Source organism: Eublepharis macularius, chromosome 9 (assembly GCF_028583425.1).
Source record: "Eublepharis macularius isolate TG4126 chromosome 9, MPM_Emac_v1.0, whole genome shotgun sequence".
Taxonomy (NCBI): Eukaryota; Metazoa; Chordata; class Lepidosauria; order Squamata; family Eublepharidae; genus Eublepharis; species Eublepharis macularius.
In genome coordinates this window covers 96,822,921-96,847,368 of record NC_072798.1, presented here as the reverse complement: position 1 = coordinate 96,847,368, position 24,448 = coordinate 96,822,921, and the positions used below count along the sequence as shown (strand labels likewise).

Genomic DNA, 24,448 nt, shown 5'->3' with positions numbered 1-24,448 from the left:
CAAGAGGTGTGAGGTGGCGTTGGACTGAGGAAGGGGTGGTGTGGTGGGCACTTCAGCAGGTTCATATGAGAGGTTCGCATTGAAATGGGACCTAGAAAGGTCGTGCACCATCTCCCCATAAACATTTAAAAACTCAGTGGCCACACTGACTTTTTTATAAAATCCCTATTCAGGAGTCTTGTACCATATTTCTTCAACCCCAGAACACAGAGTTCCACAGCTGACCAATCGGAGAGAGGGGGAGGTGCAAGCAGGCACAGCCTGTCAGCCACACAGGAAAGCCAAGCCCCACAGGGAGATTGGCAACCCTAAAGGGGAAGATTGGGAGGTGTATTTTTACTTCAGGACACATTCAATGACTCCCAACAGCAACTGCATACTGTTTAGAATGTTGGGGTGACGACCAATCAGGCTATATATTTAAATGACCTCAGGGAAGAGTGGCCGAGTTGGCAGTTGGCAGGGGGGGGGGCGGGGCAGGGGGAGCAGCCTGCTAGCCACACAGGGAAGCTGTATCCCTTTGGGAAGACACATTTTACCCCTTTTTACCCCCTTAGGGGGCAAATTTCTTAAAATCCCTTCTTAGTGAGCCTCTACATCACAAAAGGAACATTATCCCCAAATTTCACATTTCTCGGTCCAGCGGTTTGGGCTGGGCATTGATGAGTCAGCCAGGACACTTTTCTTTATATACATAGATGACTGAAATTACTGCCTATGCAAATACCTTTCAGTTGTCCAGATTCTCCATTATCTTCTTGTAATTGTTCCCACTGGGAGCTAAAAGAAAATGCAACCATTTAAAGAAAATGCCATCCCCCCCCCCCCCAAAAAAACAGGATACTTAAGAAATTTTAAAAGCTGAATATATTTCTGACACTTTTGTAATAACTCATGTTGCAATTTGTTATTGTTGTTTATAGTCTGCCTTTCTCACTGAGACTCAAGTCAGATTACACAGTGTAAATCAACATGATCAATGGCTGGGATATTCCAATAGACAATATAATAGGGCATAAATCGCAGAAAATGAAAACGAGCAGAAAATCTGATAGATCCTTCGGGTGTCATCACCACGGCCTTCCTTGCTGGGGCTCCCCTCTTTTGAACAACGTACTGTTCAGAACAGTTAAGTCTGGGTAAAACAGAATTATCACCTACAAGCAGTTAATTATAGAAAGTCTGTAACAAAAACAATCTTACCCATAGAGCAAAATATTGAAAATATTGCACAACATGATTCCAAAGGCTTGGTAATTCCTAGAAGATTTTTTTTAAGAGCAAAAGCATCAATAGCCTGTCAGTTAAAACGTAAATATTAACCATCAGGACCCCTTCAGCCAGGTATGAAGCCTGAATATATGTGGCAGCTAAATATTTTTTTATGGAAAATAATATAATACGGCCACATTTGACTTTTTTCATTAATTGCATGAACTGGAGTTAAGCAGTTTTTTAAAAGACAGAAGATTCTTTTCGACAGTAAAGAATACCATCTACCACTCACACTTAACATGGTGCAGGCCTCGTCAGACGCCACTTTCTTAAACAGAGGAGGGGGGAGAGGGAATACAATCACCTAGATATTTCTCGCAGGTAAACAGTCTGCATGGCTTTCTTCAAGTGGGATTCAATATTCTTCCACAGTCGGCGTGTGTCTCGTTCTTTTGCTGCACCAACAGCCCCACCCGGAAACAAAGGCCACAAAAAGAGAGGAGGCGCTTCAGTTAATATAAATGGTGAAAGTGTTCAGTTAATAGAAAAGCTCTGTGTGGCCTTTACAGCAGTTAACAGTGTAAGAGGCCCAATATTCTTCTGCAGTCCAAGTACTGCAAATGTTCTGAAACCAACATTGTAAATAAAAAATACTGCATATTGGAAAACATCTGTGACTAGTTCTCTCAGTCCACTCCTAGCTGAAAGCATTACTGCCTTGCCTTGAGTGTTGACACAATCCAGCTCAATCCTTATCATAGATAGGAATCTGGATTTCTCTACAGGCTTGCACAGTCTACCCCCTGCCCCTCTTTCAGTTTTGGATCCAACTATGAATACTGTACTGATATAACTCTACTATACACACTAACGCTTGCATAGTGGTACATTAGTACCAGCATTAACAATAAACATACTTAGCCCCAATCCATACTGCACAGTCGTAACTAGCCCAATGAAACATGGCGCAGCCTGCCCCATGCACCTATCCCAAATAACTCAGTTCTACAGGCCCTCCGAAGGCTGCATGTTCAGATGTAAGGCTGAATGTGTGCAAAACTGAAAGGGAGGAAGACTGGGACACATATGAAGCTGCCTAATGCAGAGCCAGAGCACTGGTCCACCAATGTCAGTATTACCTGCTCTGACTGGCAGCAGCTATCAAGGGTCTCAGAGAGAGGACTGTCACACCACCTGCTATCTGAACCTTTGAACTGGAGTTGCTGGGGATCAAACCTGGAATCTTCTGCATGCAAAGCAGAGACTTCCACTGAGCCACGGCCCCACCCCTTCAAACCCATGGAAGAGAAGGAGAGAGGAGCTCTAGATGTCCCAACCATAGCTAGGTTATCGAGCAGCATTACGTCTGCACCAGACTGGTGAGAAAAGTACAGTAGATTCAGACCCGAGTCAGCTCTTCAGAAATGAAGAAGGATACTATTTATTCCCATACATGCGAAACACTCACCTTCTCCTTGGATTACAGGCTCGCAATATTTAGAAAAATTGAGCACAGCCTGCAAAACAAAAAGGCATTATTTGGTATAATTCAACATCTGGATGCATTTGGCAGCACAAGGTTCAAAGTCTTCTTTTGGGGCTCACTAATGCAACCGGCATCGACACAGTAAGCTTTGGAGATCCTGCCGTACTGGGCGCCTTCAGGCCACCCCCCCCCCCACCTTCACAGGGCCTGGGTGCCAAGTGGCTGATTACTGAAGCGTCTGTGCAATGTCACCCCATCACCTTTTAAAGCACGGGGTCTTGCCCCCAAGACTGTTCCCTTGACTAAATGTTATCCTCTTTAGGAAAGCCAATAGCTTTCTAGACCCATCCAATCCTATTGGATATTTAGGGTTGCTGTGCAGAAGAGGAACAACCCCCCCCCCCAAGACCTATAGCCAGATGGAGGGAAGTGGGGTGGGAATCACTGCAGTTCCATCTCCAAGAGCCATGACACACAGTAGCATGAGGGATGGGCCAGGTGCTCTGCTGCCGTGGCACGTGGCCCTAGGAGAGGGGGCTCTGGCCTCCTAAGGTGTTGCAGGAGGTAGCAGCTTGGGACAGTAGGTAGGATTCCAGTTGCAAGGGAAGGCTGGCAAGGAAAGCAGCCACACCTTCGGGGGCTGGTGGAGAGCCCCTGTGGCCAGGCACATCATAAAGGGCCAGGGAAGAGGCCACAGAGCAGCTGCCTGGCGTCTCTCCAGAGGCCTGTGGAGAAAGTCAGGAAGAGAGGAGGGCTGTGGGTGAACTCGAATCACCTCCCTTCTCAGCATGGAGGCCCATGGAAGGCAACCCAACCCAAGAACCTGTCACAGTTGGGCCCACAGTTGCTGGAAGTGTGAAGATTTAACCAGTCAGCCACTGAACTCCAGCGCTAACTAATGAATAATCCTTAAAAAGATGTGTTCATCGCAATGTAAAGCAACTCTGTCTGCAGCCACCTTCATTGGGGAAAACTAATCAAGGTTTCCAAAGCAGCTTAAAATCCTGGTTTCAAATTCAGTCAACACTTCCCTTGATATAGCAGGGAAAGGGAGAAACCACCCCTAGAAAGAATATTAAAAACCCTGTTGAGTAGACACATGCCCTTGGGACTGCTTGCAGTTCTATAGTTTTGCAACCTTAATTATCTACATAGCTTGCATTTTAACATCCAACACATCGTTTCCAAATTCCAACAACAGCAAAATGACAACCTGCACATTTATTACAAAAAATACTCGAGAGGTCCCTCACCAGATGTCGGAGCTCCTTCAGATCTCTGCAGACTGGATAGAAGACACCAAGAAGAATATTTATATATGCAGCATAAAAGTCAAAAGAATACTCCGGAGGATGGTCATGGGACAGAATCTTCTGCAGATGCCCTGTTTAAATAAAAATCAGAACAACACACTGTACAGCGGATTATTGCCTTACTGTATCACTTGCACAACAGAAATGAAGCAGAAAACTAGCCACAAATGCATTCTCAGGATGCAGCCATGCTAGCCTTTTCAGACTTGAACTACCCCAAGGAAGCACCTTTCCTGCGGCAGAGTCTGACCTTCTCTACAGGAAGTGAGTTTGACCTTCTCTTCAGGAAGTTGAGCATTTAATCCCTTTAACCAGTTCCTGAAAATCCAAGCACAGCCTCAGTTTGCGGGGGCACCCCATGTTAAAGAGCAGCAACTGTAAACATGTCAACTGGAAGCACGTCAAGAGCTGCTGTAGCACAGTAAGTTAAGTGGTTGGGTTGCAGATCAGCACTCCACTGGTTCAAATCCCACTGCTGCTATGAGTTCAGCAGCCACTCCTCTCAGCCCCAGCTTCCCAGCGGTATTGAGGGGATAATAACACTGACTTGATCACCGCTCTGAATTGGGCACCAAGCTGCCTAGAAGAGTGGAATGTAAGTGCAGGTATCATTGTTGTTGTTGTTATCATTATTATAAACCACTTTGGCCTGTGGTTTAAAGCTGTCTTCTGCCTCTTAGCCAAGCTCACACTCCCGGGTAGAAAAGAAACTGAGGAAACACCGCTTATTGTGATAATTAGGAGCTGTCACTGACCTCAGGTCCCATGGGTTGGATTTTTCAAAAATAAACATGCTTTTGGGGGACAAATACTTTTGCACCCCAAGCCAGATACTGGTACCAGTTTCCTTTAACTAACCCTACGCTCAGAGACTGAGGAAACAAAGTCTCTAGTTGTACCAGGTTTTAATCAAGAAGTCAGCCCTGCAAGGTAGATCACCTGTAGACTGAGTTCCACAAAACCGTTAACTGGTAGCTGGGCAAAATAGGCTAAAGGTATTGGATTCAGATCGAAGCCCCCAAACCCAGTAACACCACATAAGAATAAAGATGAATACATTTATTAAGAATTGTGCAAAAGGTTACATATATAAATTTGTACAAGACAGAAAAAGAAAACAACGAAACCTACTCAACTGGAACATAAAATATTTATCAGGTTTCTGCTGCCTAATAATCCAGATGTTTGTCAGGCCAAACCACAGAGTCCAAACAGGACAGGACTCCGGACCAACCATCATCCAACGTATCATGACAACTTATCAAGGGCCAACATTCAGGCTGGATGGTGGTCCAAGAGCCCAGCAGCTAAGGTAAAACGGCCAAGAGCAAAATGGTAACTTAAAACTTCATTTTTCTCCCGTATCGCCTGCAAGGTGGGCTGATTCTAAGGGCCAATCAGGGAACCGCTAAGACACATGAGGGGACCATGCTTCTTTGCAGCCAAGAAACATTCCCTAATTGGAGCAACCTGAGCTCTGGTCTCTGATGAGATGAAATGCAGGGCCTGAACCTCCTCCCCAGGTCTCCATCCTTGGGGGTCTCATTTGCACCTGGGTTCTGCAAATGCCACATCTAAGCTTGTCTCTCTGGGAACTGCCAGCTCCAAGTATCTCCTGGGTTCCCACAAATCTCTTTTGAGGCCTGACTAGGCAGAGAAGCCTGAACCAGAGTTTTACCAGGATTAGGAAGGTTCTGCGACGGGAACAAGGAACTCTGAACTCCACCCTGTCCCACTTCATGCGGCTTCTTCTGCCAGAAGAAGGCTTTGCACTTAGGTGAGTGGAGTGGAGGGATAAGACAACCCATAAGTCTGCAAAGTCACATTAAAACCACTCTGTTGCAGAAACAGTACTGAAATAGTGATGAAAAGCCATTTGTGTGTGAAACACACTTCTGACAATGGCAGGCAATAAAAATAACTGGGAGTCAGAAGCTGAACACACATGAAACTGCCATTCATTTATCAACGTCAGTACTGATTGTCTTCAGACTGGCAGCAGCTCTCCAGGGTCTCTGGCCAAGGTCTTCTGCATCACCAATCACCAGATCCTGATGCCTAGAGATGCCGGGGATTGAACCTGGGACCTTCTGCACGCAAAGCAGAAGCTCTTCCCCTGAGTCACGGCCCCTCCTGTTCTGTTTCAAATAAAATGGAGGAGAGAACAATGATATAACCTGCTCTGGGTCCCCCACTGGGGAGAAAAGTAGGGTATAAATGAAGTAAATAAAAAACAGAATCTCCCGCTAACTCAAGGGTCCAGGCACTAGCCTGTCTTTTACAGTAACTAATCTGGGCAGGGGCCATCCCAAGTGTGTACAAACTTTGGTATATCCATGCAAAGGAAGGGCAGGATAGGCTAGCAGCAATCCAGGAAGCACATGGAGGCTTCCCATCCCCAGTAGTGGCCTCGTAGCCTCTGAGGGAGGAGAGGGAGGAGCACGGGGCTTCAGAGCCCTGTACTGAGCCTTGCCCAATTCAAGCGCCACAACAAATTACTGTTGAAGGCTTCCTAAACCAGGAAGTCCTAAATCTTGGCAAGGTGCACAAAGGCAACCAAGAAGAACCCTAAGGACCGAAGCATTGTTCCCACTGCTCATAATGTACAAACGCAGGGCTTTTTTTCTGGGAAAAGAGGTGGTGGGACTCAGTGGGTTGCCCTCGGAGAAAATGGTCACATGGCTGGTGGCCCCGCCCCCTGATCTCCAGACAGAAGGGAGTTGAGATTGCCCTCCACACCACTTGGCACGGAGGGCAATCTCAACTCCCCTGTCTGGAGATCAGGAGGCGGGGCCACCAGCCATGTGACCATTTTCAAGAGGTTCCGGAACTCCGTTCCACCATGTTCCAACTGAAAAAAAGCCCCATGCAAATGTATCTATTATAATTTCCCTGAAGAACAAAGCCCAATATTGATATTACCGCTGTACTGATAATTAGAATTCACCTTATAGGGATCAAAATCATAATAGGCAAAGCGCTGTGAATAAATGAGAATTATTTCCTACAAGGAATGTAAAAATCCATCTACATCACTGGGTTTTATTATCCTGTTAAATCTCAAGTTAATCCTTTCAAGCAAGCAGTGAGAAATGAGATCCCACTGAGATCGACCACTGTATTAGGTCCTTTAAAGAACTCTGCTCAAAAAAAGATCATAGATCTTTAATCAGTGATCCACTGACTGCCATGCAGATTTTATTACTGGTAACAAAAACAGTTTTCTTGTATTAGAAGTCTAGACTCCAAGTACGGCATACAGCACTCAAGAATAAGCTGACTTTGTTGAAACATCATTGGGAAAGAAAAAACAAACTATATGACAGATTTTTATAAAAATGGTGCCCATTCGTTCAGTTTTGGAAGAGGATAGACTGGAAGAAAAAGTTATCAAGAAGAATGGGCTACAGCGTGATTCATCATATGGACATGAAACTGAGGGCAGCTGTCAACACAGCGTTTCTTTCCCCTTGTATCTCTTTTGTTCAACTGTTATTCTGCACAGGTCTCAACTCTTCTGTGAAGCAAAGCTCAATAGGTTGGGTCTTCAGGATCTGCGCTAGCAGAGGCACTTCTCTCCCAACGGGAAAAGCTTGGTTTCTTGTGTCAGGTAAGGCTCCTTCCACTGAGATCCAACCTGTTTTCAAAACAACGGGTGCCAGGGAAGGTTGCATTTGTCTGCACAAGCACAAATAAAGCTACTCATCTATTCGTTCTATAAAGGGCATAAATTATTCAACCAAAGAAACGTTTTGCTAGAACAGGCCAATGTCCATCTAGTTCCAGCCTTCTACCTCTAGTGCAGCCAGATGCTTCTGGGAACACCCAAGAAGGCGTAACAGCCACTCCCTGTTTTTTGTGCTCAGAATCTGGTACGTCACAGAAATTCCATTCAGCGATCGAGTCCCGTTAATAACATAAGAGTATAATTCCTGTTACCTATGCTGTAGTCTGGGAAATACAAAGGCATGGGCTCAAGGCACCCCATATCTGGACGAAGAAGCTCCCACACGATTTCACTAAGGAGAATCACAGTCACATTCTGGTCCGTCTGTAAGGGAGACAGCGAAGGAAGGGAAAGGGGCGCCAGGGGTTGGTGGAGGGGAAAGGGGAAAGGTGACCTTGCAGTTCCATTTATAGTCAGAGGAAAGCTCGTTACATTTCTTTTTAATTGAAACAAATTCATCTGATTCAGCATTTATTATAAATTGTTTGCATAATGACTCACTTTAAGCAGGCTAATCAAGCAGCTAATATATTTGCAGTTTCTTTTATAAAAACAGTAATTGACAGGGATTCTTCTGTTTCTCTTTACTTTTAATATTTAAGTTTATACAGCTCAGTAGTTTGGGGATGGCAACTTGCTTTAACTAGAAAATTATTCTTATTATTCCTCCATGTCGATTAGATATATGCCTATTGTCAGGCTTTCTCCCAGGCGCTGCTGCATTGGGCGCCGGGGTACCTGGCTTTGGCACCGGGATGCCGCTAGGGATCATGCAGGATCCCACTTTGTGGCAGGAGGGAAGGTACACATCACCCATGCACCCTCCCTCTCAAGCCACCCGCAAGCCCACTCAGCCTAGCTCTGCTCCTGTGTCTATCTTCCTCCTTTGTCTCCTTCGCCGCCTTCTTTCCTTGCTTGCTCATTTACTCCAACTCCAACTCCAACCACCCTGCCCTGTGGGTGGACTTCCCTTTTATCCTTTCAGCCTTTCCCTGCTCCACCGGTCAACCAGGCCCTCTTCCTGCCCTCTAACCATGGCTCTGGCTGGCCTAGGCAGCTGCACCTGTGCTCGTTTGGCTGGAAGCACTGGGCCAGCCCACCTGAGCCTCTCTGGCTGAGCTGACTCCTAGAGGCAGGCACAGCTGTGTCTCCTTGGCTGGCTGCCCAGCTTCTCCTACAGAGTGCCTCAGGCCGCTCCACCTGGAGTTGCTTTGTTCCTGACATCCCCTGGACCAGGCTATTGCCTTCTAGCTGGGCTGCAGGCTTGGCGTGGCTCTGAGCTGCTGTGGCTGCTTCTCCTCCCTGGCTGGTAAGGTTTCTGTTTGGATAGCTGCTGGCTGGCTGTCCCCGCTGCCTTTGCCCTCTCCCTCTGTTCTGGCCCCCTCTGGGTTGACCCCACTCTCCCTGCCTGGCCTCCTAGCCTCCCACTGGAGGGTGGGACTAGCTGGCCTCCACCTGCCCCTTCTAACCCTCTGAGGCTTGTGTGTTTCTTTCCCTCCCTCCTGTGTAGGCAGGTTCTGGCCCTGGGTGTCTGCTGGGATGGCTGGGCAGCTGTCCCCCGGCTGTCCCCCGTCCCTCCTCCTGGCAAGTCCAGGGGCTGTGCCTCAGACCCCGGACACCCATTTAGAAAATCTTTTACATTCCAGAGTAAAATGCTGCAGCTAAAGGTGTACCTTCATGTAACATTAACCAACAATTCAGATATGTGTGTTCAGGCTTAACAGGGATGTGCAGCACTGGCTCCTGCAGCTGGCAGACAGCACAAAGTCTCTTACAGTGAAATTCTAAGCAGTTACTCCAGTCCCAGCACACTGAAATCAATGGGTTTAGACTGGAGTAACTTTGCTTAGGATTTCACTGTAAATTGGTTAGACCTGGATGAAGGTATGGCCGTCTGCTTTTGCCTGGTCAAAAGACTAAGACCTGCTCTTTGCTGCTTCAGCTTCTAGTTCCAAGGATAAAATATAAACACGGCCTTGACAGGCAGGAAAAAGTTACGCGGTGTGATGTTACATGCATCCATCATCTCGACTGAACTAGGCCACTAAACGTGAAAAAACAGGAACACTCAGCATTTGTACACCACCACAACACAGGCCTCAGCTGTGCCTCTCCAATGTAGTGGCAAGGAACAGGCAGAGGTGGAAGGCCCACTTTAAACAAGACGGTGCGTTTGCAACAGATACGTTCTTCTACCCCACTACATTTATTTCTACCTTGCTTTTTCCCCCAATGGGGACCCAAACCGGCTTACATAATTCTTCCCTCCGCCACTGAATCCTCACAACAACCCTGTGGGGTAGGTTAGACTGAGAATGGGTGACTGGCCACTGACAAGGTCACTCAGCAAGTTTCCATGGCAGAGGGGGGATCTGAACTTGGCTCGCCCTGATACCTGGAAGCCCCTTAGTGGGAGCACGTGCTCTCCCAGTCCTGATCTGACTTCAGTCCCACAGCCCTGGTGTCTCCATCCTCCCCAGGCACAAGACAATACAAGACGCAGGTCGGTGCGGTGGTTTAGCTTCTGGTTCCAGCTGCTAAGAACAAATTCAAACATGGCCCTGACAGGCAAGAACAAGTTACCCTTTGTGCCCAGGAACCTTTATATACCCTTACCTTGGCTATCAGTATTTGAAGATAGTGGTCATGAGCCTACTCTCGAGTAGTGTGAGAACAGTAAGGATTTTTTCATGATAGGCAATGGAGCCATTTGTGCTCTCAAATCTTACTTTGCACAACAAGGAGTAGGATAGAATTGTATTCATGGCTTTCTGGATCAGCATTCATGACTTTCTCTTCGGCCCATTCTTATCATTCATAATCCCACAAAAATGATTGTTGAGCACTGATCCTTTCCCACGGTAGCTTCAAGTATTATAGATTTGCAATAAGAGGGCCTTCTCCTTCAGGGAAAGACCGGCGCTTTGTTGATTTTTCGCAACCACATTGGCTGCTGCCCACTGGCAAGAGCCTAGAACTGTGCGATAGGCCTCTCCAATCCACTGCAATTGTTGCAAAAGCTGTCAGCCGTCCAAAGCAAAAACACGCATTTCTTCTCCAGTCAAAGCCTCGCATCTGTTACTCTCCAGATTATTGCAGAGAAAAAGCATGCAAGCGCCAAAGCAACTGGCACAGCCACACACAAGTCCAGCTTGCAACCAAGATGGACGTGCAGCTACAAAAGCTGACCAGCACTGATTGCTGTTTTGAAAATGTGCTGGAAAGGACAAGACTTGAGACCTTGATTGTTCCTGAACTAGCACCCTGGATGCCCCAGAAGCACACTGACTTCCGTGCTATAAAAAAGCAGAAGGGAGGGTGAGACGGTTGCCCTGAAAGAACTAGTCCCCCCTGGGTTCTCAGTCCTTCATCAGTCCCGAACGGAAGGCTGGGGGGGAGGGGTGGCAATTCTTGTCCGAGAGTCTTTCTCCTTCAGGCCGCTCCCCATCCCGGAGATCTCCAGCATTGACAGTGTGGGCCTAGTGTGGGGTGCCGAGGAAAGTTTGGCCATCTGTGTGGTGTACCGGCCGCCCAGCGCACCAGCAGATGCCCTGCTACATCTGCTAGAGGTGGCGGCTGGATGGGCCTTGGAGCACTCAAAACTATTGGTATTGGGTGACTTCAACGTCCATGCTGACGATGATGCCTCTAGTCGGGCTGTGGACCTGGTGTCCTCCATGGCTGCACTTGGACTTTCCCAGATTGTTTCGGCCCCTACACATCAAGCAGGCCACATGCTGGATTTGATCTTTGGGATGGGGATGGATGTGGTGCTAGAAACAACTGAGTTGGTGCCATGGTCAGACCACGTGGTCCTGAAGGCTCGGCTGGATATCCCACCTCCCCCCTGCAAGGGCGGTGAGCTTATTTATGCTCACCTGCGGAGACTTATGGATCCAATTGGTTTCCAGAATGCTCTGCGGGATCTGATGCTCCCTGGTGGCTCATTGGATGAGCTGGTGGAAGACTGGCAAGTCTGTCTTTCCGAAGCCATCGATGAAATTGCCCCCCATCGCCCTCTCCGCCCCCGTACCAAACTAGCTCCCTGGTATACAGAGGAGCTACGTTGGAAGAAGCGGGAGCTGAGACGGCTAGAGCAAGTGTGGCGGCGAACTCGTGACAAAGAGGCAAGAGCATCTTATAGGATGTTTATGAAGGCCTATGAGATGGCAGGGAAGGCTACAAAGAAAGAGTTCTATGCAGCCTCCATTGCATCATCTAGCTCACGCCCAGCAAAACTGTTCAATGTGGTTCGGTCTTTGGTCTCCTTATCAGGAGGGGACCATCAAAATTCAAATTTGGATATTAGCTGTGAGGCTTTTGGGAGCTTTTCTGCTGACAAAATCTTGTCTCTCCGCTGTGATCTCCCAGCCACAGTTGATACAGTGTGTGAACTGGAGGCCCCTTGGCTGCCTTCTGGGATGATATTAGACCATTTCAGTCCACTCTCTGGGGATGAGATTGACAGGATCATGCGAGCAGTTAGGCCTACCACATGCTCCTTGGACCCGTGCCCTTCGTGGCTGGTGAAGGCCAGCGTAGATGGGCTACGGAATGCCCTGGAGGCCATTGTCAACATGTCTGTGAGCTCTGGGATCTTCCCGGAAGCATTGAAGGAAGCTGTGGTTAGGCCTCTCCTGAAAAAACCATCTTTGGACCCTACCGACCTGGTCAGTTACTGCCCAGTTTCGAACCTCCCGTTCCTGGGTAAGGTGATTAAGCGAGCGGTGGTAGAGCAGCTGCAGGTCTTCCTGAATGATTCCTCATCCCTAGATCCTTTCCAGTCGGGCTTCCGTCTGGGACATGGGACGGAGACATTGCTGGTCGCCCTGATGGACGATCTCTGTAGACAGCTGGATCAAGGCGGGTTGGCGCTGCTGATATTGTTAGATCTATCAGCAGCATTCGACACGGTCGATCATGACCTGTTGGTCCACCGCCTTGCCGATGTGGGGATTCGAGGGACAGCTCTGCAGTGGTTTGTCTCTTTTCCCCCCTGTCGGGGACAGAGGGTGGCACTAGGGGAGAAGTTGTCATCCCGCTACCCATTGGTGTGCGGTGTCCCTCAAGGGGCAATACTCTCCCCCCTGCTATTTAACATATATATCCGCCCCCTCGCCCAGCTGGTACGGAGTTTCGGACTTGGGTGCCATCAATACGCAGATGACACCCAACTGTATCTGATGATGGACGGCCGGCCTGGCTCTGCCCCAGATGTCCTGGAACGTGCCTTCGGAGCTGTGACTGGATGGCTGAAGCAGAGTCAGCTGAGATTGAATCCCTTGAAGACGGAGGTCCTGCACGTGGGTCTGGGGTCCATGGGTGCGGGACTCCGGCTCCCTGCTCTCAACGGAGCACCACTTACGCCGGTGTCGAGAGTGAGGAGCCTGGGAGTGGTCCTGGATGCTTCCTTGTCTATGGAGGCACAGGTCGCAGCGGTTGTTAGATCCTCTTTCTTCTATCTAAGACAGGCTCGACAACTTGTCCCCTACCTATCAACCCATGACCTTACAACAGTGATCCAGGCAATGGTCACCTCCAGATTAGACTACTGCAACTCACTCTACGCAGGGCTTCCCTTGGGCTTGATCCGGAAACTGCAGCTGGTTCAGAATGCAGCTGCACGGGTGGTTGCCAGAGCACCAATCATGGCTCATATAACACCTATCCTCTGTCAGCTGCACTGGTTACCGGTTGAGTACCAGGTCCGGTTCAAGGTTTTGGTGTTGACCTATAAAGCCCTATGCGGACTGGGCCCAGCATACCTTTGGGACCGCCTCTCCCCATATGTTCCCCGGAGGTTGCTTCGATCAGCCACTAAGAACTTGCTGATAGTCCCTGGCCCCAGGGAGGTCCGCCTGGCCTCTACCAGAGCCAGGGCCTTCTCAGTTCTGGCTCCAACCTGGTGGAACTCTCTGTCTGAGGAAACTAGGGCCCGGCAGGATTTGTTATCTTTCCGCCGGGCCTGCAAGACGGAGATGTTCCACCAGGCATTTGGTGGGGGCTAGGCTGTCCTCTCGCCAGCCATACCCCTGAAGACTTTCCACCACCCATGCAGGACAATGCTGTATTTTAATATTTTATACCCGCCAATTTTAATTGTTTTGATATGTTTTAATGTTTTTATAATGTTTTTACTGTTTTAAGCTGTTGTTAAACCACCCTGAGCCCATCTGACGGGAGGGTGGTCTAGAAATGTGATTAAATAATAAAATAAATAAGAAGCCAAACCAGCCTTACAAAGTAATGCAAAGCAGTTGTTTTAGGCAACCAAGGGGGAAAGGAGGCAGATTCTTTTCTGGCCTGAAAACAAGTCTCTGTAGGTGTTTCTATTTTAAAAGGAACTCCATTCCCAAGCCACTGGATGTCACTATGCCTTGTCGCTTCTGATGCAAATGCAACAAGGCCAGTACTGGAAAACAGCCTTCTTGGAGAACCATTTGCCTCCCTAGCTGGACATACGCTAGCTCACCGCCTTCCCTGATTGATGCTCCACTTGCCCTGTTCAATATGTATTCTGGACCAATTAACGGAGCAGAAACTGAGCTGACTGCAGCGAAGAATTCTAACATGCCTCTGGTGACTCATTCATGCACTGATGCTTTTCCCCACCACTTTACAACGGTCTCTCTTTTCTCATGACAGACTCTCTGGACTGCAGTTTTCACTTCGACACGTGCCCCTACTCTGGATTTGCATTCTGACTTAAATAGATCAACTTCATCCAGGTCCAATATCAGACTTCTCAACATACCATGACTTCTCTGCTAATTCCACCTGGAAACAACTACAGCATGGTGTAGTGGTTAGCATTGGACTAGGCTCTGGAAGACTGCACATTTGAACGCCCTCTCTACCACTGCAAACCACCTCTGTTTCTCACTTGCCTTGAAAACCCCTTGCTGAGGTTGCCAGAAGTTGGTTACAACTTGACAGTACGTACACACATGCAAACACACACACTCTGCCATGGAAGCTTGTCAGATAAGCCTGGGCCAGTCACACACTCTTAGCCGAACCTCCCTCGCAGGGTTGTTATGAGGAGAAAATGGATGAGAGGAGTATGACATATACGCTTTGGTTCCACATTGGGGAGAAAAGCAAGGTATAAATGAAGTAAATTAAAAAACCCAGGATAGGAAGACATTTCTTCATATGTTAACACACCAGGCAAGGCAACCTCTCAATCACTGCAGGAACATTTCGCAGGCAAGAAGACTGCAATACGAAGTGTAACAAGGCTCAAGATAATCTCCCCCAAGCCTCCAAAACAATGAAGCAAGTATGGTTTGCGTAGAAAGTACGGAAACCATAGAAATCTCAACAATGATTCGCTTAAGATGTTTACTTCTTTGGAAAGTCATTATTAAAAGAACTGTCCAGCAGGAGCAGAATTCTGCATCCAGGGCAATCGCTGTGCAATTTTGCAGTAGGCAAAACGAAAGAATGCCACAGTATGCCAATCTTCTGACAGTGGACGACGTGGACCAAATTCCAGGGGCCACGTCAGGCTGGGTCCCGTGGAGCTGGGCAAGACTTGCTTTTCTTTTTCTTACTCATTTGATGGCTGGGCTGGACCTGAGTTGTAGGGGAGGGGCAGCAGAGGGAGTGTTGTCTAGGAGCCCACGGGGGACTCACAGCTGCTGCATCCAAGGTGACCAGAACGACAAATTCTTATGAACTAGGAGGGAAATAAACCTCTCTCTCTTCTTTCAGGTAACTGACGTGTCACAATGTACTCATATTGGTACATGTAAGAAATGGTGAAATGTTTGTGGGCAAATCAATGCTGGGGACTTATTTGCAGTTATTGAGCAGTTATTACAATAAAGAAATACTAAACAGATGCACTGACTGCTTGCAAACTGAAGTTGCTAAACGATCAATCTGACATTCGCCAAAACTACAACTTTTAGGGGGAAAACATTATGGAACATTATGGACCCTGCCGCATCACTTCTGATAAGTGACACCAGATACTTGGTTTGACATAAGTGTCTATCTTGTGAACGGTACTCATAAGCTTGATCGCCAGATCAGGTTACTTACCAGTTCCTGTAGTCTAAGGAAACCTGGCAGGATGTTTGCCTCCATCTCCCTGAGCCGCTCTGCATTATCTAAAACCTTTAAACAAAGAAGGGTGTGTTATGTAATAATAATGCCAGAGGGGCAGCCATGTTAATCTGCTGCAGAAAAAAACAGAAAAGAGCTTGTGGAATTTTAAAGGTCAACACAACTTTATTCCAGTACAAGCTCGGATGTATGACTTTCTCCTTCAGACCTGCACCTGCAGATGTGGGTCCAAGTCTGAAGGAGCCGGAGGTTGTGCTAGAATAAAATCTTGTTACTCCTTATGGTGCCATGTGACTGCTGTTTAGTTTTGTCTTACGCTAGATTTATTCATTCTATTATTCAAAAGAAACCTAAAATGTTTCTGTCCTTATAGCCGGAACCATATTTAATCAAGGCCAAGAGATCAGAATTACTTCAAATTTTTGGCCATAAAGTCCTAGTTGCTTGACAAGGGTCAACATTTCAGGTATTACAGAGACCCCAAACAAACAATACCTGAAACTAGCAACAAAGCCCGCTGTGGGAAAAAATACAACGGGCCCTAGAAAGGGGAGGGCGGAGGGGGGGCAGGCATTACCACCTGCTCTGCTCCTGATCCCTGTCGAACGAAGGGGGCCATTGCCGCCTGATCTTCTTGGCTGAGTGAATGGGGACAGGCATTACTGCTGGCTCCACGCCTTCACCAGGCTGGGTGATGGGGGGCAGGCATTGTCTCCCGGTCCGCACCTGATTCCGGCTGGGTGAAGGGGGGTAGGCATTGTCACCTGCTCCACTCCTGATCCTGGCTGGGTGAAGGCGAGGAGCGGGCATTGCTTCCTACTCTGCTCCTAATCTCAGCTAGGTGAATGCGGAGGGCGGGCATTGCCACTTGCTCCGCTCCTGATCCCGGCCTGGGTTTCCCACTGTGGCAGCACCCTCTGCTGGTGCGCCAGGGTAGGAAGTGAGTCATCTGGAACACGCTTAGCCTTTTATATAGTAGGATGTTTTCACTTGTAATAAATTTGCTAACGGATATTGCTAGAAAACCATTTATTCTTTGGTATCTATGGAACAGCTATACAAGACAAAAGTTTATCTCCTACCAACAGCTATCAACTTTATAATGCAACAACAAAAAATTTACTATATCACGTATTTTAGAATTCAGATATTCTATAAGAAATCTTACTCATTTACTTCTTAAGGTATTTAAGTCTCCAATGTTTATTTTTTTTTTTAAATCTTCCTACTGTATCCAACAAAAAACAGGTGGGCCAGAAGCCAACTTTGGATAGCAACTAATCGAAGCCATCCACAGACAAGACGGGGGTGTCCTGGGCTTCCCAGTATGCAGAAAAAATAGGCCTTTTTAAACTAGCCAAAAAAAACCACCCCAGCCTGAAGAAGACTGAAAATGCTGCAGAAGGTATGGAATGTTGAAGGCATTTGAGAGCAAATTCAAGGGAAAAGGGGCAAAGGGAAAGATAAAATTGCCTCCTCGGGCTTAGAGGACCTCAGGGGGGCTGGAATTTGAGCTGCGGGATTTTCAAATTGTCCCCCCCCCCCACAATTCCATCTGGGCTCCCAGCTAATAATATCTGGGCAATATTCTCCTCACAGAGCTAAATTCCGTACTCTGCAAGAAGCACCACGGCCTTTTCAAAGAAGCAGGGCCGCATGGTAAAAGTGTATCCTTTACCAAAGTGACAGCAAGGAAGGCACCATTACAATCCTGTGGGCATAATTAATAAATATTTAAGCAGAACGTTACAATGCTCAAAGCGCCTGATGTGCATTCTTCCAGTAATTCTTACAACAAACTTGTAAAGGAAGTCCGTGCTATTTTCCCCATATTAAAGTTGGGGGAAGAGACTGACTATGGCTGAGGTAAGACCACCAAGCGAGGCCACGGCCAAGGATTTATGGCCATTACCTCACATTCTCAGTCATTACTCTACGCTATATATTAATACATATAACCTATTAATTACAATTCCAAACACACAAGAGAAGAAACACGAAGGACACATTGTTCTCAACGCAGGCATAAACACCAAGCTTTATTGGCACCATCCTTCACTGGGGAGAATGAATCATTTTGCGCCTCGTGATTAATCATGATTGTTCCATACCTGTGCTTGGATTAAGAGAAGCGCTTAGAAGCCACTGCAAGAAACCAACCATTTATCTTAATTTTCCCTGAATTAATTGAGGCTGAAATATATTACGTTATTTACCAATGAAATCGAAATAGAATAAATTAGTTTTGCCAGCCTGTGTTACCAGAACGCAAGTTCTTCCATCAATCTCCATTTAAACTGCTCCATAATAAATCCATAAGACACAGGTTAATTCACATAAATTGATTTCCCCCCACTCTTGTCTGTTTTCATGCAAAACTGAGTGAGACGCTCTAATTTAACACTCGATTCTTTTGATTCAGCAACACTTTACCCAATACCATTGATCGTCCTGCAGAAACTGAGGCCCCACCCTGGCCTTTTTACAATCTAAGCATCCATGATAAGCAACATTTTTAATATAAACTACAAATCCTGCAGCTGAAACCAGCTAAGTAGCGTTCTCATACGAGTAGCCACATCCAAAAGCTCCCTGCGCATTTTTAGTATTTCAATCAGAATTTTGTACTAGAACAAGGTTTTACTTTTTTAAAAAAGGGGGTTAATTTCTCTGAAGTAATCTGGACAGATGCTTAACAGTAAATTTGACAAAGCTTTTAAAAAATGTTTCTCACTGGACAGGCCCCAGTAGCAATGTGGGTGTCACTTCACAAGGGCAAGATTCCAGACTGTTACAGTCGATGTCCAGATATGGGAATAACACCAGATCGGCTCTTTCCCTATTGGGCGATGACTGGGTGGAAATGAGTGGCGTGACTGATCCTTGCACCCAGCTCTGATGCTTTCTACTGCACTACGAGGAAGTGGCTTCAGGGCTCGTAGACGTAAGTGTGAACAGCACCTCTCCTTCGAAAGAAACATTTCTGCACTTCCAAATTTCTCTTTCTACCCATGACATTGGCATGTATGCAACCATACAGTTCCAAAGATTTAACAAGTCTCTGCAAGAAGAAGTCGCAATTTCTACTGATTTCCCCTCCACTTCAGATCCCCCAAATGTTGTTCCCAGGAACAAACCTGAGAGGGGGGGAGGCTGTCGGAGGGCTGCAGCAGGAGGGGGGAGCAGGAAACCCCATTCTGCAAAATCTGTGGCCTCACACTACGTAGCTATGCTCAAACCATACACCAGGAGTCCCCAACCTTTTTGAGCCTGTGGGCACCTTTGGAAATTTGAGAGGGGATGGTGAGTGCCACCCCAAAATGGAAGCGGACCCCAAACCTAAAACGGTTGCCGCAGGAGGTGGAGCCAAAGTGGCTGGCACCGTGGCCCCCAAGGGTGCCATGCTGTGGAGCACGGTGTAGAGTTGTGAGATACGTACGAAAGCTACAGACCCAGAGACAAAAAACAAACTTCGGTAAACCAAGGACTTGCATTCATGCAAGGGAGATTTCTGGATTTCTTTTTCTTCAAAAAGCAAATACCCATGAACAAACTCTTGGAAACACTCCTCAGTTTAAAAAGCGATTTGCCTCATGGCAGTCAAGAACGGCAGAATGAGGAACAGCACATGAGAAAACAGGCTCACAGCACGAGTTGCTTTGTTCTCTGAAACCTGATGTTTTTCAATTGGCGGAGAATTTCTACTTATGGGTGCCACCTTACAAGTACCCCGCACAATGCAGGGCTGTCACCAGGCAGGGATCACAAGGCAGCATCTTTTATGAGCTCCAACAACTCCCCGCAGGGGCTATACGGATGGGCTCCACAATGAGTCTGAACCGTTTTGCTGTCCTCTGTATTTCCATGGAAGCAAGACCTACATCCATAGGACTTCTATTTGCACAAATAAGGATTGCCCCTTAAAAAAATGTTATGGTAAGCACACAGTATAACCCACCAAATTAGTACTTAATAAGCCATTACAGTAACCCACCATTAATGAAGACTGCGTTTCAAACATGTTTCCAGATTTCTTTATTAGACTCTGGGATGAACTAAGTTCTTGCAGCCTTTGGAAATGTGCTCCAAACAAAACCCCTGATGCCAAGTCACTCAGTATTAGCACCTGATTTTCGTTTTTGAAAAAATTTTTATTGGGTTAGGATCAAATGTTTACACATTACAGTCAATATTCCCATTTCCCAATTTCTAACCCCCTCCCTTTCCCCCCCCCCATTTTGTTGACTTCCAACAGTTTTCCAACCCTTTATCCCTTTTCCCTTACTCTTTATATATTCCTCTATCTAACAAATATATATTCTCCCTTTATTCTAAGCAATACTTCTTTAACTATTTTTAATACTCTGTACCCTGACTATGAGTCCCTTTTTCCGTAATGGATAAACAATTTATCCCATTTTTCATTATTTCACTTTCAAATATTTCTATATATCATAAACTATGTAAACCATACATTCATATAAATGTATAAATCAGCCAGTTTAACTTATACTCTATATGTTATTCATTCTATCTTCTTCTTTCTATTTGTTATATTTGTTTACATTAGTATTTCTATTCCCCTTCAGTCATAAGTCTATATATGATATCAATCAATTTGACTCATATACAACTTCAAATAAACATATTCAGTTTGGTACACTGTACGGAATCAAAAAGAAAATATTAATAGTTAGTCAATCCTTATAGTTAACCCTTATGATTAATTATTTTCTATCAATATTCTATTTATTATTCTATATATATCAATCTAATATCATAACTGCTTAGAAATTCTCTTTTACCTCTTCTCCTCCCCGGTAAAGTCACCCCCCTCTACATTTTATTGTACTTCAGTAGTTCTCAAACTGCCACAGTTCTCCTCCCACCTCCCATTTCTTCTCCAAATATTGTTTCAGCTTCTCCCAGTCTGTGTTAAACTGTCCTGAGTCCAGGTTTCTCAATTTTCTTGTCATTTTGTCCATTTCTGCCATATATAGCAATTTGTGGATCCAATCTTCAATGGTTGGCACTTCTTGTATTTTCCATTTTTGCGCATACAAAAGTCTAGCTGCTGCCGTCATGTAAAATATCAACGTCCTATGATGGGCTGGAATTCCCTCCATTCCCAAGTTTAGTTGCAGGAGTTCTGGGTTCTTATTAATTTGAAATTGTAAAATCTCACTCATTCCTCTTATTATTTCCCCCCAGTACTGCCTAGCTACCTCACACGTCCACCACATGTGGTAGAGGGAGCCCTCATGCTTCCTGCATTTCCAGCATTTATTAGAGGTGTTCAAATTCCCTAGCGCAATCTTCTTTGGTGTCATGTACCAACGGTAAATCATTTTGTAAATGTTCTCTTTAATACTAGTGCATGTCGTTGTCTTCATTGTAATCTTCCACAAGTATTCCCATGCCTCCATTGTTATTTCTTTGTTGAAATTTATGGCCCATTTCACCATTTGTCCTTTAACTATTTCATCCTCAGTATACCATTTCAGCAGTGCTTGGTATACCTTAGATATTCTTTTCTTGTCCTCTTTAAGAAGGGTCTGCTCTAGTTCCGAGTTTTCTGTTCGTATACCTCCCTTTACAGAGTCCGAGTTATATAAATCTCTGATCTGTCTATACTGGAACCAATCATAATAAGGTGATAGTTCCTCCTGAGTCTTTATTCTGAGTTTAGATTCTTCAGTTCTAGTTATTTCTTTATAAGTTAGACATTGTTGCTCATTATCAACAGCTCTCGGATCTATCACCTCATATGGAACTACCCACAAAGGGGTTCCTTCTTCCAGATAGATTCTATACTTCTTCCAGATTATATATAAACTTCTCCGTATATAGTGATGCAGGGACATCGAGTTCGCCTTTACTTTATCATGCCATAAGTATGCGTGCCGTCCAAATATTTTTTTATATCCCTCTAGGGCTAGTAATTTCTTATTCTTTAGCGTCATCCACTCCTTCAACCACACCAAGCAAATTGCGTCATGGTAAAGTCTTAGATTGGGCAGTTGCATTCCGCCTCTTTCCTTTGCATCTTGTAAAACTTTCATTTTCACTCGAGGCTTCTTGCCTGCCCATACAAAGTCTGATATTTTCCTCTGCCATTTCTCAAATTGCTTAGAGTCACTGATGATTGGTATTGTCTGTAGCAAAAACATTACTCTTGGTAACACATTCATCTTAACTGCTGCAATCCTTCCCAACCATGACAAATTTAGTTTGTTCCATTTAATCAAATCTCTCTCTGAGTCCATAGTTTTTCATAGTTGTTTTTAAATAAATCTATATTCTTAGCAGTCAGTTCGATTCCCAAATATTTCACCTTACTTGTTACTTCACAATCCGTTATTTCCGTTAACAATTGTTGTTTCTGCTTAGTCATATTTTTGCATAGTATCTTTGACTTCTTTTTATTAATATAAAAACCTGCCAAGTCTCCGAACTCCTTAATCTTATCTATCACTTTTGGCATGTTCTCCAATGGGTCTTCTACAATTAACATTATGTCATCCGCAAATGCTCTGACCTTATATGAATAGTCCTTTATTTTAATTCCTCGAATTTTTTCATCTTGTCGTATTTGTATCATCAGGATCTCCAATACCAAAATGAACAGCAGTGGAGACAACGGGCAGCCTTGTCTTGTTCCTTTACTTATAGTCAATTTCTTAGTCGCTTCATCATTCACCACAATTGCTGCAGTCTGGTCTCTGTAAATTTCCTTAATTGCTCTAATGAATCTTTCTCCCAATTGTAGCTTTTCCATAGTGGCAAACATAAAGTCCCAGTTTAAATTATCAAACGCCTTTTCAGCATCAACAAAGAAGAAACCAACCTCTTTGTCACAACGCTTGTCATAATATTCAATAGCATTAATCACTGTCCTTAAATTGTCTCTGATTTGTCTGTCTGGCAAAAAGCCTGCTTGTTCCTCCTCAATGACTTCCGTAAGCCACCCCTTCAGTCTCTCCGCCAGTATCTTCGCAAAGATTTTATAATCATTAAGTAGCGATATAGGTCTGTAGTTTTTCACATTAGTCAAGTCTTGGCCCTCTTTGGGGATCAATGATATATTCGCTTCATTCCAGGTATCTGGAATCCGCTGGTCCTTTAAAACTCCATTGATCACCTCTTTTAGGAATGGTGCCAGTTCATTGGCCATTACCTTATAAAATTTCGCTGTAAGTCCATCTGGCCCTGGCGCCTTTCCTAGATTTGCAGATTGTATTGCCTTGTTTAGTTCCTCATCTGTTACTTCACTGTTCAGTTTATTTCTCCAAGCTTCCGAAATTACTGGAAGTTTCATTTTCTCCAAATATGACGCTATTGACTCTTTATTTACCTCTTTCTTATTATACAACTTAGCGTAGAATTTGTAAAAGGCTCTACTAATGGTAGTCTGTTCCAAATACGTTTTATTATCTTCGCAAATTCTATTTATTATTTTCTTTTCCCTTCTCTTCTTCAGTTGCCATGCCAAATACTTCCCAGGTTTATTTGCACCTTCAAATGCTTTCTGATTCAATCTTTTAAGATTCCACTCCAATTCCTTATTATTCATTGCTGTTAACTGTTCTTGAAGTATTTTAATTTCCTGATATAATTTCTTTTTCCCTGGTCTCTTTTTTAACTGTATTTCTTTGGCTTTTATTTTCTCCTCAATCTCTTGTCTTTTCTCCTCTTTCTTTTTTCTTGCTCTACCATTTAAGTCCATTATTATGCCCCTTATAACCGCCTTATAAGCGTCCCAAACTTTGTCAGTTGGTACTTCTTTATTTACGTTGTATTGTATGAAGAACTTTGTCTCTCTTCTCAACATCTCCATATTCTCTCCTTCCTGTAGCAAGTCCTCATTTATTCTCCATGCTTTCCTTTTTCTCCTTTTCCCTAATTTCCACATGATTGGATTATGATCTGAGCCTACCATCGGCATTATTTCTACCTCCTTAGTCCATAACGCTAAGTCTTTTGAGGCCCAGATCATATCAATTCTTGATAGTGTACAGTGCCTTGCAGAATAAAAAGTAAATTGTCTACTTTTAGGATATTCTCTTCTCCATACATCTTCTAAAGTCTCCTGTTGTATCAAGTCAAAAAAGAGCTTTGGTAATAGTCCTCTTTTCTTTTGTGCAGTTGTTGTCTTTTTATCTAGTTCCAAGTTCGTCACTCCATTGAAGTCTCCGGCAAGAATTATCTGGTCGTATGAAAGATCATCTAGTTGCTTCCTCAAATCCTCAAAGAAGCTTTCCTTTGCACCGTTAGGTGCATAAACTCCGACTACCAACACTCTCTTTAAGTCCCAAGTACATTCCACTGCAATAAACCTGGCTTCCACATCTTTCATTACAAGTTTTGGCTGTAGCTCCTCTTTTATGTACAACACCACTCCTCTTTTTTTCTTGTTGGAGGCCGCTACAAATTCTTTGCCCAATTTTCCTGATTTTAAATATTTTACATCCTGCTTTCTGATATGGGTCTCTTGCAAACCAACAATGTCACATTTTTGTTTTAATAGCCAGTGGAAAATATTTTTTCTCTTATTCGGTGAGTTTAGTCCATTTACATTCCAAGATAAAACTTTACACTCCATACTCATAGTCTTGTTGGTAAGTCTTTTTCATT

At 45.1% G+C, this 24,448-nt stretch overlaps 1 protein-coding gene across 2 annotated transcripts in view; it reads right to left on the bottom strand.

The window, feature by feature from the left end:
- ORC5 (origin recognition complex subunit 5) overlaps positions 1–24,448 on the bottom strand; it is a 119,715-nt gene that overhangs the window by 76,600 nt on the left and 18,667 nt on the right. For both annotated transcript variants that reach the window (XM_054988687.1, XM_054988686.1), the window contains exons 5-10: positions 15,791–15,865; positions 7,954–8,065; positions 3,955–4,085; positions 2,684–2,732; positions 1,580–1,670; positions 728–780 (exon numbers count right to left, since the gene is read on the bottom strand). In XM_054988687.1, the coding sequence (XP_054844662.1) occupies positions 728–780; positions 1,580–1,670; positions 2,684–2,732; positions 3,955–4,085; positions 7,954–8,065; positions 15,791–15,865 (511 nt within the window). The remainder of the gene's footprint in view (positions 1–727; positions 781–1,579; positions 1,671–2,683; positions 2,733–3,954; positions 4,086–7,953; positions 8,066–15,790; positions 15,866–24,448) is intronic.